The sequence below is a fragment of the Octopus sinensis genome, linkage group LG18 (assembly GCF_006345805.1).
Source record: "Octopus sinensis linkage group LG18, ASM634580v1, whole genome shotgun sequence".
Lineage (NCBI taxonomy): Eukaryota > Metazoa > Mollusca > Cephalopoda > Octopoda > Octopodidae > Octopus > Octopus sinensis.
This window is the reverse complement of record NC_043014.1, coordinates 53,253,899-53,272,478: the sequence shown is the minus strand read 5'-3', so window position 1 is coordinate 53,272,478 and position 18,580 is coordinate 53,253,899. Positions and strand designations below refer to the sequence as shown.

The following is an 18,580-nucleotide window of genomic DNA, read 5'->3' as shown; positions in this document are numbered from 1 at the left end:
ATCCGCAACCCGGACGGAGAAAGCTCCTCTCCTTCGATTGAGATGAAATCGTCGCAGATAGAGCTTTTCGGAATGACCCCGCAACCGATGCTCTGGAGCAGGAGTGAAGAACAGCTCTTTCGAGAGGTTACACTTTCCGCTTATGATGTTGTGAGCAAGAATGAGATCACCACGGCGTCGTCGTTTTTCTAGAGAATAAAGGTCGAGCGTCTTCAGCCTTTCTTCATAAGACAAATTCTGGAGACCAAGAACCATGCGGGTAGCCAGCTTCTGGACTCTTTCGAGATGCTGTATGTCTTTGAGGAGATAAGGAGAAGAGGCTTGAATCCCGTACTCCAATATGGGTCTCACCAGCGTGACATAGAGCGGTAGGCTGCTGTGAGCATTCCGAATGACCGTCGAATCAAGAACAGAACTCCGCGTGCTTTGTTGGCAGCATGGACGCACTGGGCCGAAGGCAAAAAAGAGGAATCCACCAAGATACCCAGGTCCTTTACCTGATCGGTCCTCTCCAGCAGCAGACGACCCGGCTCGAAATCCAGTTGAGTTGCAGGAGGAGAGCCAGCAGGCAGATAACAGCACTTTGACACGTTCAGAAACAGGTCCCATTCGTTAGACCATCTCCAAATTTGGTGGAGGCATCGACGAAGATCCTCTATATCACCGCGAGGAGCGACCAGTTTGACATCGTCGGCAAATAGAAGGGTGTGTTGCGTGAGGTCGTCGGGCAAGTCATTTATGAAAACTAAGAACAACAAGGGCCCAAGCACTGAACCTTGAGGCACGCCACTGCTCGCACTGGAGACGTCGGACCGCGAACCATTAACTTGGACTTGGAAGGAGCGATCTGAGAGGAAGGCACCAACCCATCGTACAATATCCGGATGGAAACTATATGCTTGAAGCTTGACAAGTAATAGGCGGTGGTTTACCGAGTCAAAAGCTTTGGCAAAGTCCAATAAAACGATGTCAACAGCATCACTATCATCGAGGATGCGCGCCACCAATTCTTCCATTACCAGTAAGTTGGTCAAGCACGATCTCTTCGGCGCGAAGCCGTGTTGGGAATCAGAGATCGAGGCTGTGTTTTGGAGGAGGAGCATCATACTTTTCTTAAGGATGGTTTCGAACATCTTGCTGATTATTTATTAGTAGAAGACACTTGGCCGAGGTGCCATGCAGCGGGACTGAACCCGGTACCATGAGGTTGGGATGCAAGCTACTTACCACACACGTATTTTGTATTCCATGCCCAGACTTTTATATCTAATAAATTTGATGCATCTGCAATGATTTGATTCGCAACGTGTTTGCAATTATACATATTTGTGCGCATGCGTGCGTTTGTGTATGTTTTTTGTAAGGAGGTTTGATGTAAGAAACGAGAGAAATAAGGACTAATGCGTTGAGTTCAAATATATGTATGTATGTATGTGTGTGTACATATATATGTGTGTATATATATATATATATATTATATATATGTGTGTGTGTATATATAGATATATATATATATTATTATATATATACATACATCTATATATATATATAATATATTATATATAATATATATTATATATATATATATATACACCACATATATATATATATATATATATATATATATATATATATATATATATATATATGTATATACACACACATATATATATATATATATATATATATATATATATGTATATATGTATGTATATATATATATTTAACCAATTTAAACTAAATTAAATTTGAACGACAAAAACGACAAGTGGACAAGTAATAAAATAACGGCCATCAACAGGAAACGGCGAGGATTTTGTGTGAAGCAGAGAAGGAAACAAATAAAGGAGGTTGTTGTGGAGAATCACACCTCTGGCCCTCTCTCTCTCTCTCTTTCTCACACACTCACTCACTACCTCTTTTATCCCTCCCCCCTCTCTCTCTCCTTTCTAGGCTGGTTAAATCTATGTTTTATGTCTTTACCAACAGCAGAGCACTTTTATGAGTTTCAATTTGAGGCTTTCAAGATCTTGTTATTGTTTCACCGTTGCGCTACTATTTGGTCTACATAGTTCCTGATATTTTTATTACTTGTGTGTGTGTGTTTGTGTGTGTGTGTGTGTGTGTGTTTGTAATATTTTTCATGTCTTACTGAGATTTGTTCTTCAAAGAACCAAACCGGAAGTTTCGAATTTTCTGTTAGAATTTCTGACGCCTGAACAAGTTAAATTTGGAAATTAAATACTTCTCCGTTTTGCACCCTTTTCGAACGAACCGGTGATGGCAGGATCACAATAGTGCAGGGACTGTTACCATTATGTCGTGGGGGGTGGGAGGGGTCAGAGTGGCGAAGATACTGATTTGTTTTCTTTTCTACCTGGCTCTACATTTATTTGCAGTCCTTTGCGTCTTAAGTTGTACCTCGTTTGCAGTTTGTTCCTGTGTTTGTCGTTCCTTCCACGACAATCTCTACCTCACGCGTTACGTCATCGAGAGGATGGGTAAGGAACCTGGCATGGGCAGAGCCCAGATCAATTTGGATCAATCAGAAGTTTTTGATAGGGTCGACCGCCAATACATGGAGGCTGTCTTCGCGGCAGCCAGTTTCTGCTCCGTTTTCCATGGCTGGATCGCTGCAACGTACAGCGACATCCATTTGATGGTCAAAGTAAATGGCCACCTACCGGAATCGTTTAGCATTGCATGTTCAGTCTGTCAATGATACTGACTCTCACCTCTTCTGCAAGTGCGGGCTCTGGAGCCATTACTTTGGAATCTAGATGTTTCAAGGAGCATCCTGCATGAACTTTGATGCAGAAGGGTCGTGTCGGCTTATGCGGAGGATGTCACCGTAATAGTGTCACATATCTCGGAAATCGAGGTGATCGGCACTACCCTAAGAGATTATGAAGTGGTGACAAGAGCAAAGATTGACCAGGAGAAGTCGGTGGGCCTGCAGCTGAGCACCTGGAGCATTAGGTCCACGTCAACCGATAACATCGTAGAGTGCTGGATGGAAGGATAGTTTAAATTGCATTTCTATTTTCGACGATGCCTTCAGGTTTGTAGTCGTATCAATTTTTTGCTCTGTCAAGTCCATACTTGTTGCAAAGCGTCCAATGGTCAAGCCTGGCTATATTGACGTGGCGTCTCTTATATTCCTTCTGGGTTAGTAGCGTACCTTGGCTGGTAATATGCCATACAGTTTCACCGGTTTGTCCACAGATTCTGCACTTATCACTGTCTGATGTGTTGTCTATTCTGTATTTTATGTAGTTTGTTCTTAGTGCTTGTTCTTGGGTAGCACAGATTAGAGCATCCGTTTCTGGCTTTAAATCACCTTTAGTCATCCACAGCCATCTTTTTTCTCTGTCTGTCTTCAACCCCCCTATGAAATTGTCCATGCGTTCTTTTCTTTACCCACCTATTTTCAGTTTCATTCGTTTTCAATTGCTTATACAGTGCTAACCTTCCTACTTATAATAATAGCGGTTCTGTGGAATGTTTTTTTACATACCATGCTATATTGTTTTCTTCTGCTCTAATGCTGTGTTCACATCCAATAAGTCCTCTTCCCTCTCTTTTTCTTGGTACATACAGTCTGTCTGTGTCACTTTTCGGGTGGAGTGACCCATATCTAGTTAGCAACTTCCTTGTATTTCTGTCTAAGCTATTTAGTTCGTCTACTGTCCATACGAGTACCCCTGCTCATATCTAAGGAGTGAAATCGCCCAGGTGTTGAAAGCTTCGATCTTATTCCGTTCACTTATTAATTATTATTATTATATTATTATTATTATTATTATTATTATTATTATTATTATTATTATTATTATTATTATTATTCAGTAGTTTTATTTTTATAGCGTGCTTTCACTTCACTACCGAGCGCAGCTCTGTGTGCCTTGGGTATGTGCTGTGATTTGTTGTGATGCTCTGATGGTTATTGTATGGAAAGTGTTCTGCGTAGGATGTGTGCAGTGCCTAGTAGTGCAATTTTCTGTATGATATATGTGTTTGTAAGTCCTGGTGTTTTTGTTATGTGTTTGTCTGAATATTTTTTTTATCATGCCTAATGCACCTACTATGATAGGAATTGTTTCTGTTTTTAGATTCCACATTCTGGTTACCTCTATTTCCAGGTCTTTGTATTTTGAAAGTTTCTCCATTTCTTTTAGAGACACGTTGTCATCTGCCGGTATTGATACATCAATTAGAAAGCATTTTTTCTTTATGATCTCTGACAACTATATCTGGTCTATTGGCCTTAATTTCTTTATCTGTGTGTATCGGCATATCCCAGAGTATGGTTGCTTTCTCGTTTTCTGTGACCTTTTCTGGTGTGTGCTTATACCATCTTTTTTCTGTTGTTATTCCATAATGTTGGCATAGCTTCCAATGTATGTAGGTTCCAACTCTGTCATGTCTGTGAATATATTCCTTCTTAGCCAGGACTGGGCAGCTAGAGATAATATGATTTATTGTTTCTTGTCCATCTCCACATATTCTGCAGTTACTTGTTATATTTCTTTTCATTACATGTTTTTGGTAATTTCTGGTGGGGAGGCTTTGGTCTTGTGCTGCAATTAAAAATCCCTCTGTCTCTCATTTGAGTCCTGAGCTTCTCAACCATTGCTGGGATTTTTCTTTGTCTATTTCTTTTGCATTTAGTTTAGTCCAGTATTTACCATAAGGGGCTTTTCTTGCCATCGTTTTATCATGGTTCTTTGCTGTTCTAGTTTTAGTTTGGATTTCATTTGTTTTATAGCTTTTTTTTGTTCTTCTTCTTCTTCTTTCTTCTTCTTCTTCTTCTTCTTCTTCTTCTTACTTCTTATTCCTTATTCTTCTTCATATTTGTAGGGGTATGATTTCTTGTTTGTATTTGTCTTGTTTGTATTATTATTATTATATTATTATTATTATTGAGTGACAGAGCAGCACATGCCATCAAAGTGAAACTGGGGTAAAATATACGAAGCCCAGTGTACCCATCACGACTACCTGTCTGATAAGGGTACACCAGGCACATGCATCACCACCATGCAAGGTCAACCGCTGTTTATCTTGATATGAGCTCACATCAAGATAAACAGAGCATGACCTTGCAGGTGGGACCCGGTTAGAATTTTCTTCAAGTCGAGTATCGCATCCCGCTGAAAAGGTCCTTGAATAAGGGTTCTGGTTTGGTCCCGACCTTCAGATTGACAAGAGCTGGGACGAAGTGGCGAGCAGGTTTGCCAATCTTACCCAGAAATGGGCTGAGAGGAAGCTGTCCCTGAAAGGTCGGGCAGAGATGGCGAATGCTCACATCGCCTCCGCTTTCATTTGTCGCCTGACTGTCGTGCCTTGTCTCGGTTACTGTTGACCAAGTGAGAGCGTCTCTTATTAAAATTTTTATGGAAGGGACGCGTTCCAATGGTCAGGCGGTCAGCCTGTTGCCAGCATCCTCTGAATGGCGGATTAGGTATGATGTGGCTCCTAATACGCAGACATGCTCTTAGGCTACGCCACTTGCAACAATTTGTGGACGGTGGCTGTGTGTGGGCTCCGTTTGTGAGGTTCGTCGTTCCGCACCTCGTCTCCTTAACAAAGTTGCAGTCCTGGATGAAGAAAAGACCGAGACTGGGCGCCTGGTACCTAGAATGTCGTCGGGTGCTCACAGTCCTCTACCAGTTGTGCAATGGGATCGGTGGATGTTCCGCTTTAGCAATTCATAGTAGACTATTGGCGGGAAAGTACGACGACGTTCTCGGAGAGACTCTGGGCGTCGACGAAAACGAACTGGCTTGTCTGTTCTGGAGGATTTTCCGGTCGGGAATTATCATGGATAATTTCCAGCTGTCCTTGGCCTGGCAGTGCTACCGGAGGGTGCTACCAGTTCGAGATGACCTCTACAGACACGGATGTGCTGTCAGACTGACTTGTCCAAGGTGCGCGCAGAGTGACGAAACCGTTCTGCACGCCTTCGTTCAGTGTCTGGGTATTCCTGACTTGTGAGGTTATGTCGAACAGCTGCTGTCACGTGTGGGACGGATCCGTCTGTCGACCGAGTCGAAGATTGTACCACCGTCGCCCTCCTTCAGATGGGCAGGCAAAGCAGTTTTCCTTTACCTGGTGACAAAAGAGGTTGTTTGGTGGGCAAGGCTGAAAGGCATGAGCACAGATACATTTCTCTTTGGTAGAGATCTCATTGACTTCTTCAAGTTTCACTTGAAAAGGAATCTGAGAATGGAGAGGGAAGCGCTGTCCTCGAGTGAGTTTTTGGAAAGGTGGGTGGAAGTTGCGAAAATAGCAAGTGTGGATGGTACTTCTCTAAGTGTAGACCAGTGAGTCGGAGAGAAGGAATTGGGGAGGGGATCACTTGACCTTGGTGTTCAGGCAGATCTTGGACGGTGGAGTTCCTCGATTATCCCTAGAGGCCTTCCTGTATCAGGGGGGGGGGGCATCTCTATCATCCTCCCTCCCACTTCTTTAAACTTTTGTATGCTATACATATATCCCTTCTTTTTCAGTGTATACCGTGTATACTTACTTTTTGTTTTTCTTTTTTTTTATCATTTCATTATTATATGTAAACCCCTACACTTTATGCCTGTCTCTGTATTGTCCCCTCATCCTTCGCTCTTGTGGCAAATAAATGAAATTATTATTATTATTATTTTTTATTATTATTATTATTATATATTATATATTATTATTATTATTATTGCCTTTGTACAGCTTCTAACGATGGAGATGTACTACGGTGTCACCTGTTCACTACTACAGTGAACTAAGGTAAACACCCTTATTTTTCGAGCACCTTCCGGAGTATTCGAGCGGTTCAAGCAGTGTGTTGAGTGTGGATCCTTCCAAGTGCACCAATTACTATTGTATTCCATCTACTCTCCTCATTAACCACAACCTTCATATTTCCCGCTTCAAATCGTCAGAGTTCTTTCTGTTTTTCTTCTTCCTTCACATTAATCCTGTTGTCATCTGGACAGCGATGTCAATTATCATGCATGTTCTTTCTTTTCTATTCACCACAGCAATGTCCGGTTTTCAATGTTTGGTCAGGCGATCGCACTGGAACATTGCATCCCAAAGGATTTTGAAATTCTCATTTTCCAGGACTCATTCTGGAATTTTCTCACACCACGTCTTTGCTCTTTGCAGGCTGTGATTTCCACAGAGCTCCCAATGGATCATTCTTGCCATATTGTCATGGCATCTTTTGTATTTGCGTTGTGCCAATTTCAGGCATTCACTATCAATCTGCCATTTCATTTCGCTCCCCTCTCACCACACATTCTGCATTTGTCACTATCAGTAGTGTTGTCTATTCTGCACTTCTTATAATTGGTCCTTAGCGCTTGGTCCTGAGCTGTGCACATGAGTACTTCTGCCTCTATCTTCAGCTCACTCCTCCTCATCCATAGCCACCACTCCTCTGGATTTGTCTTGGCATTCACATCTCTTGCAAACTCACCATACATTTTCTTTTCCTTTTGTTTTTAGCTCATTTCTTATTTAAATTTTTCTTTCATTACACAATTTTCAGTTTTGATGACGTAGGCATTCTTCGTGTGTTTCAACAGTGACTCATGGCATTTTTTATAAACCACCCTTTGCTGTTTTCCTCTGCTTCGTTACAATCTTGGCAATGGATCAAACCTCTCCTACTCTTTCCTCTGGACAAGTACAGCCTATCAATGTCACTCTTCGGGTGGAAGGCTCCGTGGACTGTCAACATTTTTCTGGTCTTGGTATCCCTTTTCCTCACTTCTCTCTTTTGCCAGTTTATAATTCCTGCTCCATACCGAAGTGCTGCTATCGTCCACGTATTAACTGCTTGGATTTTATTCCATCCATTCAATTTTTAGCGCAACACCAACCTCAGTCTTCCATCCTCAGTTGCTCTTTCATTTCCGTTTCCATTATCTCGTTGAACTCTTGTACACCAAGGTATTCATATCCATCAGTTTCAATTTGTTTAATCGAGACTCTATTCGGTAATTCTATACTTGCTAGAGACCGTAACTTATTATTATTATTATTATTATTATTATTAATTATTATTATTATTATTATTATTATTATTATTATTATTATTATTAGTAGTAGTAGTAGTAGTAGTAGTAGTAGTAGTATGTCAGACACAGTGACGCATCTGTACCCATCTGCAGTACCTCTGAGCCGGCAGATCTCTTTTCGGTCGAATCCTAATCCTGACCCCTTTCTTCTTGCAGTATGTTCGAGAGATTAGTGATCCATTGTAGCAGCTACACCAACTTAATACCCGTATCGTTTGTTTTGGGATTTTACGTGTCCATCGTGGTGGCCAGGTGGTGGCAACAGTTCATAAATGTACCCTGGCCAGATAGGTGAGTTTTCCCTTTTGACCCCTTCACTTCTTACTTCGATCCCCTTATGATTCCCAGTAAAACAAACGATAAAGAAATAAATAAAACAAGCTCAGTCTTAGCCGTTCGTAGAATCCCGAGGAAGTTTCTTCTGGAAGAGTCTCGGGTCTCAGCCCAAATCTGTGAATGAACGAATGAAAACTGAAGGGGACAAGACCTGTATGGAAGCTTATGAGATGGACTGCGACGGTCAAGAAACTGTCACCCGGCTTAAGGCCCTTTTGCTGAGTCTACTTCCGCCTGCTGCAAGAATTCCAACCAGGTATCCGGTTCGAGGATATATAAATCTCATTTGATGATATGGAAATCGATATTTTGATGCTGTGTGTTTCTCGGTATTTTGGCGATGATTTCTTCCTTGTTTCACCTGCCACCATTTTCGGAGGCTTTTCTTTTTATAAACTAAGAAATAAGAAGAAAATAAAATAATTGATCCACAAATTGAATTTATTGATCGATTTCTTGAATCTTCTGTTTGTTTCTTTAATTAATATTGCTAATTTTGTCTATTTCTTTAATTAATGTTGCTAATTTCAGAACGCTGTTCATGACAATTACCTATCTACACGGCCATGATGAAAGGGCCCGGATGTTCCGTAGAACATTGGCTCGTTACATGATCCTCGGTCTTATACTAATCTGCCGCTCCATAAGTGTAGCCGTCATGAAGCGCTTCCCAACCATGGAACACGTGATTGATGCAGGTAACTCCAATAGTACGCATGTCCACACGAGCCAAGCAAAGCGCCTCCTCTACGGCTAGAAGTAGCAACCAAATCACCCTAAAATCACATCCTCCCTACATTAGATAATATAAGCTTCAATACAATCACGTCTTTGAATACAAAGCTAATAACACATAGAGTTACTTCCCTTTCCAATGGGAACATCGTGGTCAGTGGGTTTCGTATTTTTATCCTCAGTTTCGCTTCACTTATAACGAGCAGTACTAAAATAAGTCATTCGGGATTCGCTGCTGTAGTCTCTAGCTTGGGTGACACCGCCATCCTTTCAATAAACCGCCCTCAGTACATGACTGATACACTCAGTATTCCGTTCCCCTTAAATCATTCTTTTATTCTTTTACTCTCCCTCCCTCTGTCTATCTGTCTGTCTGTCTGTCTCTCTCTCTCTCTCTCTCTCTCTCTCTCTCTATCACTCTGTCTCTTTCTCTCTCTCTCTCTCTCTCTCTGTCTCTCTCTCACACACACTATCTCGTTCTATCTCTCCCCCCCCCCTCTCTCTCTCTCTCTCTCTCTCTCTCTCTCCCTCTCTTGTATTCTCAGATATATGTTGCAAACAAGCAATTTTTCAAAGACAATTACCTAAAAGATAATTAAATGTTAGGCCAGCCATCAGCTAGTATCTAATGCGTTTCTGAAATTGTTTCAAACACACACACAAACACGCGCGCGCGCATGCGTATGTATGGATATGGGTAGGTGTGTACCCGTCAATTTGGGAACATTCTTGATTTTTGAAATTATCTTCCTTTTCTAAGTGGGGCTTTTCTTAATTAGCATTTGGTAATTATGACATCCCGGAGAGACGGAGAAAAATTTAATAAATTAGGATTTTTTTTTGTATAGTATTTGATGTACCTGTATTTGCCTGTATATATGCATGTGTGTCTGTATGTGGTGTGTATGTATGTGCGTGTATGTATAATGTATGTATGTATGTATGTATGGTATGTATGTAGTATGTGTATGTGTGTGTGTATGTAGGTATGTATTATGTATTATGTATGTATGTATGGTATGTATGTATGTATGTATGTATGTATGTATTGTGTGTATGTATGTATTATGTATGTGATGTATATGTATGTATGTATGTATGTATGTATGTATGTATGTATGTATGTGTGTGTATGTATGTATGTATTTATGTATGTATGTATGTATGTATGTGTATGTGTGTGTGTATGTATGTATGTATGTATGTATGTATGTATGTATGTATGTATGTATGTATGTATGTATGTATGTATGTATGTATGTGTGTATGTATGTATGTAGTATGTATGTATGTATGTATGTATGTATGGCGTATGTATGTACCTGTATTTGCCTTTATGTATGTGTGTGTGTATGTGTATGTATGTGTATATATGTATATATGTACGTATGTATGTATATATATGTATGTATGTATGTATGTATGTATGTATGTATTATATATATGGGTATTATAAAATGGCTGCATTATATCGACAATCAGCGCATCGCTAGAGTTCGGCCATTGTTGATAGACTTGAATATTCGAAAGTAAAAAAAAGTGCTCCATGTTCCCTCCATATTTAATCTCGATATGAACAGGTTTCATGACCAAAGAAGAGGTCGAAATATGGGAAAGTGTTCAGTGCAAGTACCACAAATTCTGGGTCCCGCTCACCTGGGCTAACAACGTATTGGTCACTGCTCGGCGAGAAGAACGAATCGAATCCGATTGGGGACTTCGGATGATTATTCAGGTAATGGTTCATCTTCACTTTCTTCTTTCCTTTTTGCCATTGTTGTTCTTCTTTTTTCTCCTCTTCTTTTTCTTCTGCCCGTCTTCCTTCCTTATTTTTTTTATTGTTCTTTCCTTTCTCTCTTTCTATTTCCCCATCTAATCACGACGATCTACTACCACACACACACACACACACACACACACACACACACACACACACACACACACACACACATCACACACACTCACACACACTCACACACTCACACATTGCATTAAACTAACTCTCTCTTTTACTTGTTTCAGTCATTTGACTGCGGCCATGCTGGAGCACCGCCTTTAGTCGAGCAAATCAACCCCGGGACTTATTCTTTGTAAGCCCAGTACTTATTCTATCGGTCTCTTTTGCCGAACCACTAAGTGACGGGACGTAAACACACCAGCATCGGTTGTCAAGCAATGCTAGTGGGACAAACACAGACACACAAACATACACACATATATATATATATATACATATACATATATACGACAGGCTTCTTTCAGTTTCCGTCTACCAAATCCATTCACAAGGCTTGGTCGGCCCGAGGCTATAGTAGAAGACACTTGCCCAAGATGTCACGCAGTGGGACTGAACCTGGAACCATGTGGTTGGTAAGCAAGCTACTTACCACACAGCCACTCCTGCTAAATAATTTCTCAATACTTTTTGCTTTGTCAAGTACATATTTACTAAACAAAAGAATAAAATGAGGAGCGACGACAGGGACTTCGAAGTTTCGGCCTCTAAGAAGATAAGAAGAATAAAGTGTCCAAGTTACGGTCACCAATCTTCTTGCAAAAGTATTGTGTGTGTGGTGTGTGTGGTGAATATGCTTGTCTGTGTGTGTGTGTGAATATGTTTGTGTGTGTGTGTGTGTGTGTGTGAATAAGCTTGTATTTGTGTGTGTGTGTGTGTGTGTGTGAATATGCTTGTCTGTGTGTTTGTGTGTGTGCATATGTGTGTGTGTGTGTGTGTGTGTGTGTGAATAAGCTTGTATTTGTGTGTGTGTGTGTATGTGTGTGTGTGTGTGAATATGTGTGTGTGTGTTGTTTATTTTAATGGCCGAGTATTCCTACTTTCTTGATGTTTCTCCTTTCCCTGTTTTTCTCTTCCACACAGCAATTGTCCGACTTCCGTGACAAATGTTCCCTGTTATTCGTCTACGATTGGATAACCATTCCACTGGTCTATACACAGGTACACTAATATCTATTGAGATCTATGACGTATGCTAATGACTGCCTATCGGGGTTTCTGTACAGGTGTGTTTATGCTTGTTTGTATAGGTGTATAAAGGTGTGTGTCTATACGTGTTATATAAGTCTGTTTCGTATGTGTACAGAGCCGTATATTGATTTAATACACACACACAAACACACACACACACACACATATACATATACATATGCATATATATATATAATATATGCATATTCATATATTTATATTGCTAATTAACTTTACATCTGGATGGATTCATATTGAACTCTGTTGCACTTTGGATTTTACTCAAAGGATATTGGAATATTACACATATATACCATTATGCCAATAAAACGGATTTGCAACTTCAATACCCATACATATCTTGCATCCATTTTCTTTCCTCCACCTCACTCTTTATTTTGTATCACATCGAAACTAACTATGACTTAATTTTTCCTCTCACACTGTCTCCGATGAAGGGATATTATTATTAATTAATATTCTAGAAACAGCTGTAAGACCTTCTATCTATAAATGCTCTAATATCTATACAGCCTTGGCTTTTTTTTATCTCATTACGCAAAAAATTCACATACATATATATATATATATATATATATATATATATATATATATATATATATATATATATATATATATATATATATATATATATATATATAAACGCATTGCATTATAAGATACGTAACACGTATAACAGCTTTCTCAGCTGTCCCGAAGCAGGATGAGAAAACTAAATTTGGAATCAAGGAAAGATAAGGGAGAAACGCTTAAAATCCATATATTTTTTTTTATGTAAAACTAGCAGTATCGCCCGGCGTTGCTCGGGTTTGTAAGGGAAATAACTATATAAGCATTTTTAGAGAGTTACTTCCCTTATAGATGCCAATTCGGGCTTTCTTAGCCATTTCTGTTTTGGTGTCTTCAAGCCATGAAGTCGTTGTTCTAAAAGAACGCTGGTCTCCTTGACAACACTTTACGACGTTGATTTCCTTACACCCCCTTCCCCACAGCTTCACGAGGGAGGGAAGGGGGAGAAGCAAACAGGTGCAGGTGTGACCATGGACGCCAACTCCGCCGCCATCGACACACGAAAAATTATGCATTAAAATGGAATAAAAAATGATGTTAAATTTTTTTTTAAATCGTAGACTCATCGTAGACGCGCGCTAATACCCAGGCGGGCTCGATATGAATCACGACTATAAGATACCCGAATTTGGTTAAACTGCACCGCAAAATGTGGGAGTAGTTAGGAATCTAAATCGAAGGGGACAGACACTCACACAACTACAGTTTTATATATATAGATGTTATATTGTGTTGTTACGTGAACGGTCATGGTTCAATGATTAGATTCTTTTCGTTCTTTTCCTTGTTTTCTTTGTTTCTTATTTTTTTTCCTTCTTAAATCCAACCCATTTATTTTATATATTTTCTTTCATTGTAGGTGGTCACATTGGCCGTGTATACATTTTTCGCCTCTTGTCTTGTCGCCCGTCAATACCTGGACCCGGAGAAGGGTTACGAAGGCTACGGGTACGACCTCTATGTACCAGTGTTCACTTTATTACAATTCTTCTTCTATATGGGTTGGTTAAAGGTAGGTCTTTTCTTCTTTCACGATGCAGTGGCGTTAGGTTCGAACCATGACCGAGTCAGTAGAATTGTGGCCTTAATTTCATCCAATTCGCTGCAGACGTAGCCGAGTGGCTAAGGAGCTTATCTTGTGTGTGTGTCTTTTTATTATTATTATTTTTCTTTCTTTGGCAATCGTTTGTGTGTGGGTTCGATCCACCATCTCACGTAGTTGCCTCTGTCCATTTTAGTTTTATCCTCTATATTGATGTTATTTGCCGGCTATAAACTGCTTTGAAGGAGTCCATTCTGACTAAATTCGCTAATTACCCACCTTTCAATGGCCCCTGAATGGCTGCATCTCTGAGGTATTGTAATCCGTTTACCTTCATTAGCGCCATGCCAACGGTTGAGTAAAATGAGGCGTGTTTTCTGTTGCGGTCAGAATCAACGACAGAAAGAAATAAACCTCGAAGTAAAACAAGAACTCATCGCAACTCATTTTCATTCTTTTCATTCCAGCTTGCCTTTGACCGATCCTAGTTTTGTGATATAAACTTCCCGTTTTAAATTGATCTCATCAAAATTTCATCGACATCTATGTTCGAAATACTAACTGAACAATGACAATTTCTTGTTTTAAAATGTATTGGCACAAAGCCAGTATCTTTCAACAGAAATATGGAACAAAACGGTTAAGACAGTCTTCGGCTGGAAATTAGAAAAGCTATTTGTTGACAGTATGGCAGTTTTATGTAGAATTCCACAAAAATAGAAAGAATAATTATGGAAGATTCACTAAAGCAAAATACCAACAAAACTCAATACAAAAATGGTTCGCATTTGAAATAAAGAATGAAATTTGCCAAGATTTTAAATGTTGCGTGATTTTAAAAACGATTTCCATCGGTTTTCGTGGAATTGCTTTGTTCCTTTGCGATCGACTGCGACGCGAGTGAACAATAAGTCGTTATTCTCTTGATTTCATTGTGATGATGAGGCCGGGACAGGATTGGAATATTAAAGGATTAATGGATTTAGGAAGGGTATTATCCTGAACTAAACATAAAAAGGATAAAGAAGGCAATATGGAAAATCCATTCAACAACTCAAAACTATTTGTAATTTTAAATATCACACATTTGAAAGAAAAGCTGTTCTCTAATTATACATGAACACGCACACACACACACACACATACATATATATGTATGTTTTTATGTTTGTGTGTGTGTGTGTGCGTGTGTGCATTGGAATAAGAAATCTGCTCTCATTGTCGGATTGGCTTCACCTTTCGCTTTTCTGTTGAAGGTGGCCGAGCAACTGATCAATCCGTTTGGAGAAGACGACGATGACTACGACATCAACTGGTTACTGGACAGACACACGGCGGTAAGAAGTCACCTCCACGAAACCTATTCTCTTTTCCGATTTCTTTTATATGGACACTCAGCCAGTGTGTGTGCGCGTGTGTGCGTGTGTGTGTGTGTGTGTGGTGTGTGTGTGTGTGTGTGTGTTTTAAAGTTATTGACCCTAAAAGGAACAGTGCTGCTGCTGCTTATGTTGCTGTAATTGTTGTTGACAAACCTCTGAACATCGGATTGCTTGATCAGGGCTGACCTAGTACTAAACAACAACAACAACAGCAACAACAACCATGAGCTTTCTGACAGAACTGTTCACCTAGGGACTCCATCTGTCTTTTAGTAAGCCAAAGAAGGGGCTCCTACGTGGTAGCTAGATCTGCTGGAAGTAGAAAGGAGGAGGGAAAGAGAGAGGAGGAGGGAGAGAGAGGAAAATGGGAGAGAGAGAAAGGAGGAGGGAGAGAGAGAAAGGAGGAGGGAAAGAGAGAGGAGGAGGGGGAGAGAGAAAGGAGGAGGGAAAGTGAGAGGAGGAGGGAGAGAGAGAGGAGGAGGGAGAGAGAGAGAGAGGAGGGAGAGAGAGAGAGAGAGAGAGGAGGCGGGAGAGAGAGAGAGAGAGAGAGTTGATGTCTGAAAAACAAAGAGATTTGTGCAATTTTAGATTTTCGAATGGCATTTCTAGACTTAAGCCGTTTGAAAGAATAAGATCCCTACCTGGCACCTTGGGAGTCTCCTCTGTTGTAAGCAAGTCACCTCTTTTCCTCATCCCCCACCCTTTCAACTGTCTCGAGGACCCTGCAACGAGCCAGGGTACTGCTTTCCCTTTTAAAAGTAATTGTTATGAGTTGATGCTTAATTTTCCAGGTTTCTATGACCCTTATTGACCAATGCTACGGGAAGCATCCGCCACTTATTAGGGACATGTATTGGAATGAGAACATCGAGGAGCTTCCCTATACAGAGGCATCGTACGCTTCGAAGAGACCGAATTTCTTGGGTTCCACATATAACATAGCGTAAGTCTGAAGAAATTGTGTCTTTACTTTGAACGAAGGTTGCAGTTATGTGTCTTGGGAATGGAGTGGAATTTGACGACTGTGGCTTACTGAGTTTATAATTCATATATACCTGGCTCAGCAGGTGTGTTGAATAGATATCAGGATTCGTTGGTTCGAATCGCGACTTTGATGCTGCTTCGTATCCATTATGAAGACACTCCAACCAATGAAACAATGTCTGTGTGGTCACTCGACCTGCTAGAAGAAGCAACCAAATCTTCCTTAAATCACATCCTACCGTATTTACTCTTGCATTTAAGAAAATACATTTTTAATTATAATATTAATTATAATAAATTATGATAAATTATGATAAATTATATTTGGGAAAACGACGGAAGTTTCACAGCTGGAATATCTTTGATCGTATGTGCAAAATGGTTTCCGGTGGGCCTCTGTGACACATGTCCCCTACTGTATCTTAACCACTGGACCATCTTCCGTTGTTTGACCTACAATTGGGGCGAGAGTGAAATTTCCCCCGGAATGCGAAACCCTCATCCACCTAACAACATACATTACTCGGTCCATTTTACTGAAACTGAATTTGTTGATCAGGTTTCATTTGTTTAATGTTGATTGTTTTAATATTTTGTGGGTTTTTTTTATTTATTTGCAGTCGACCAAGTATTGAAGAACAAAGAATTGTCCATGATCTGGCTGAGGTCCCCACTCGCCGTAGCTCGATATCCAGTACTGTAGCTGGGTCTTTACTCAGCCTCTTTTCCAGACGACATTCAATGACGTAAGTGGACAACGGTCGATAAATTAAGTACCAGTTGAATACTGGGGTCGATGTAATCGACTGGACACCCCTCCCACCAACTTTCAGGCCTTGCGCCTTTACTAGAAACGATTATCATCATCATCTCATCATCATCATCATCATCATCATCATCATTTTGGTTTGGCTCAGGTTTAGTCTTATTCCTGGCAGGATTTCTGTGGATAGCGAATTACCTTTAGCCTTAGGTACCCACAATGTTTCAGCTGTCTTTCAAGTGCTTAGAACTCTCCTGATAATCCCTGCTCTCCCCAAGAGTCAAACTTTCTCTCCTTAGAAGTTCCACCGGGCATTTTATTTCAATTCCCTTCGGCCATTCGCTTATATCCTTTCTTATTGTTCCCAATGCACCAATTGTTATAGGCACAACCTTTACTGCTCGCATGCTCCAAATTCTTTCAATTTCAAATTATTATTATTATTATTATTATTATTATTATTATTATTATTATTATTGCGTCCCCTTCCCTGTTCAGCCAAGGTTAATCCCGTTTCCGCATCTTTCTTGCACGTTGCGTTCGTCAAAAGAGAAGTGAATGGCTCCTATAATAGAAGTCAGGTCATGTCGATAGCTGTTTCACATTTTATTTCTTTATTGCCCACAGGGGGCTAAACACAGAGGGGACAAACAAGGACAGACAAAGGGATTGAGTCGATTACATCGACCTCAGTGATCTTATTTAATTGACCCCGAAAGGATGAAAGGCAAAGTCGACCTCGGCGGAATTTGAACTCAGAGCGTAAAGGCAGGCGAAACACCGCTAGGCATTTCGTCCGGCGTGCTAACGTTTCTGCCAGCTCGTCGGTAGGGTCACATTTTGTCACATGTCGATGGATGTGACGCTGCTGAAGGGGTTGGTGTGCCGCGTTGGCACATTCCGCAGTTGAAGGAGCAGCATTGCTCACGTGTTGAGTTTCATTGTCTTTGTCAGACATCGGTGTGTGTGTGTGTGTGTGGTGTGTGTGTGTGTGTGTGTGTGTGTGTGTGGTGTGTGTGTGTGTGTTTGTAATGGTAGAGCCACTTATGGCCCACCCGGCGCAATTCTGATGTTTCATGCATACATAATAAAATGACAAAAGAAAAATAGAATATGTATATACTTGGAAGTACAAATACACACACACATACATTCACACATATAAATACATATATACACATACATACATAGATGCCTCGTTCTCTGCTCATTAGAACCGTTACCATTTACCATTCTAAATGTCCAGCTTTCCGTCTCCTGCAGTAAACTTCACTTGCAACAAGATTGTCTGATTCCGCTGCCAAAAAGAGAAGACAGAGCGATGAGCGTCCCCAATGGTGGTGCACCCCTTCTGAACATACCCGGTATGGGGGTGCCATGCCCGAATCTCCAGTCTCCCGATCCAGACGCACCCACAAACATCATCACCAACTGGTCGTCAGATTCGGACCTGACCACCCGATCGTCCGAAGAGCCGATAGAGCAACGCCAACCAACTCAGACGGACATCGAAGGACGCAGCGACTGCAAAAAGGCGAAAATACAGCGAAAGTTTAGTTTTCCATCAACCTTCTGCGACGGAGAGATACAAACAAAATGTCTGAAATACCCTCATCTATTTCGACCCAGCCTAACGGCAGTGGGGTGGATTCAAAGCAAACGAGGTAGATAGATTTTCTGCCATATATC

General features: G+C 40.7%; 1 protein-coding gene across 1 annotated transcript in view; it reads left to right on the top strand.

Annotated features, from left to right (window-relative positions):
- Nucleotides 1-18,580, top strand: part of LOC115221279 — a 41,188-nt gene that overhangs the window by 5,793 nt on the left and 16,815 nt on the right. Inside the window, exons 3-10 of the mRNA XM_036511063.1 lie at nt 8,232-8,366; nt 8,943-9,109; nt 10,727-10,881; nt 12,025-12,102; nt 13,583-13,735; nt 15,022-15,102; nt 15,936-16,087; nt 16,749-16,874. Coding sequence (XP_036366956.1) covers nt 8,232-8,366; nt 8,943-9,109; nt 10,727-10,881; nt 12,025-12,102; nt 13,583-13,735; nt 15,022-15,102; nt 15,936-16,087; nt 16,749-16,874 — 1,047 coding nt within the window. The remainder of the gene's footprint in view (nt 1-8,231; nt 8,367-8,942; nt 9,110-10,726; nt 10,882-12,024; nt 12,103-13,582; nt 13,736-15,021; nt 15,103-15,935; nt 16,088-16,748; nt 16,875-18,580) is intronic.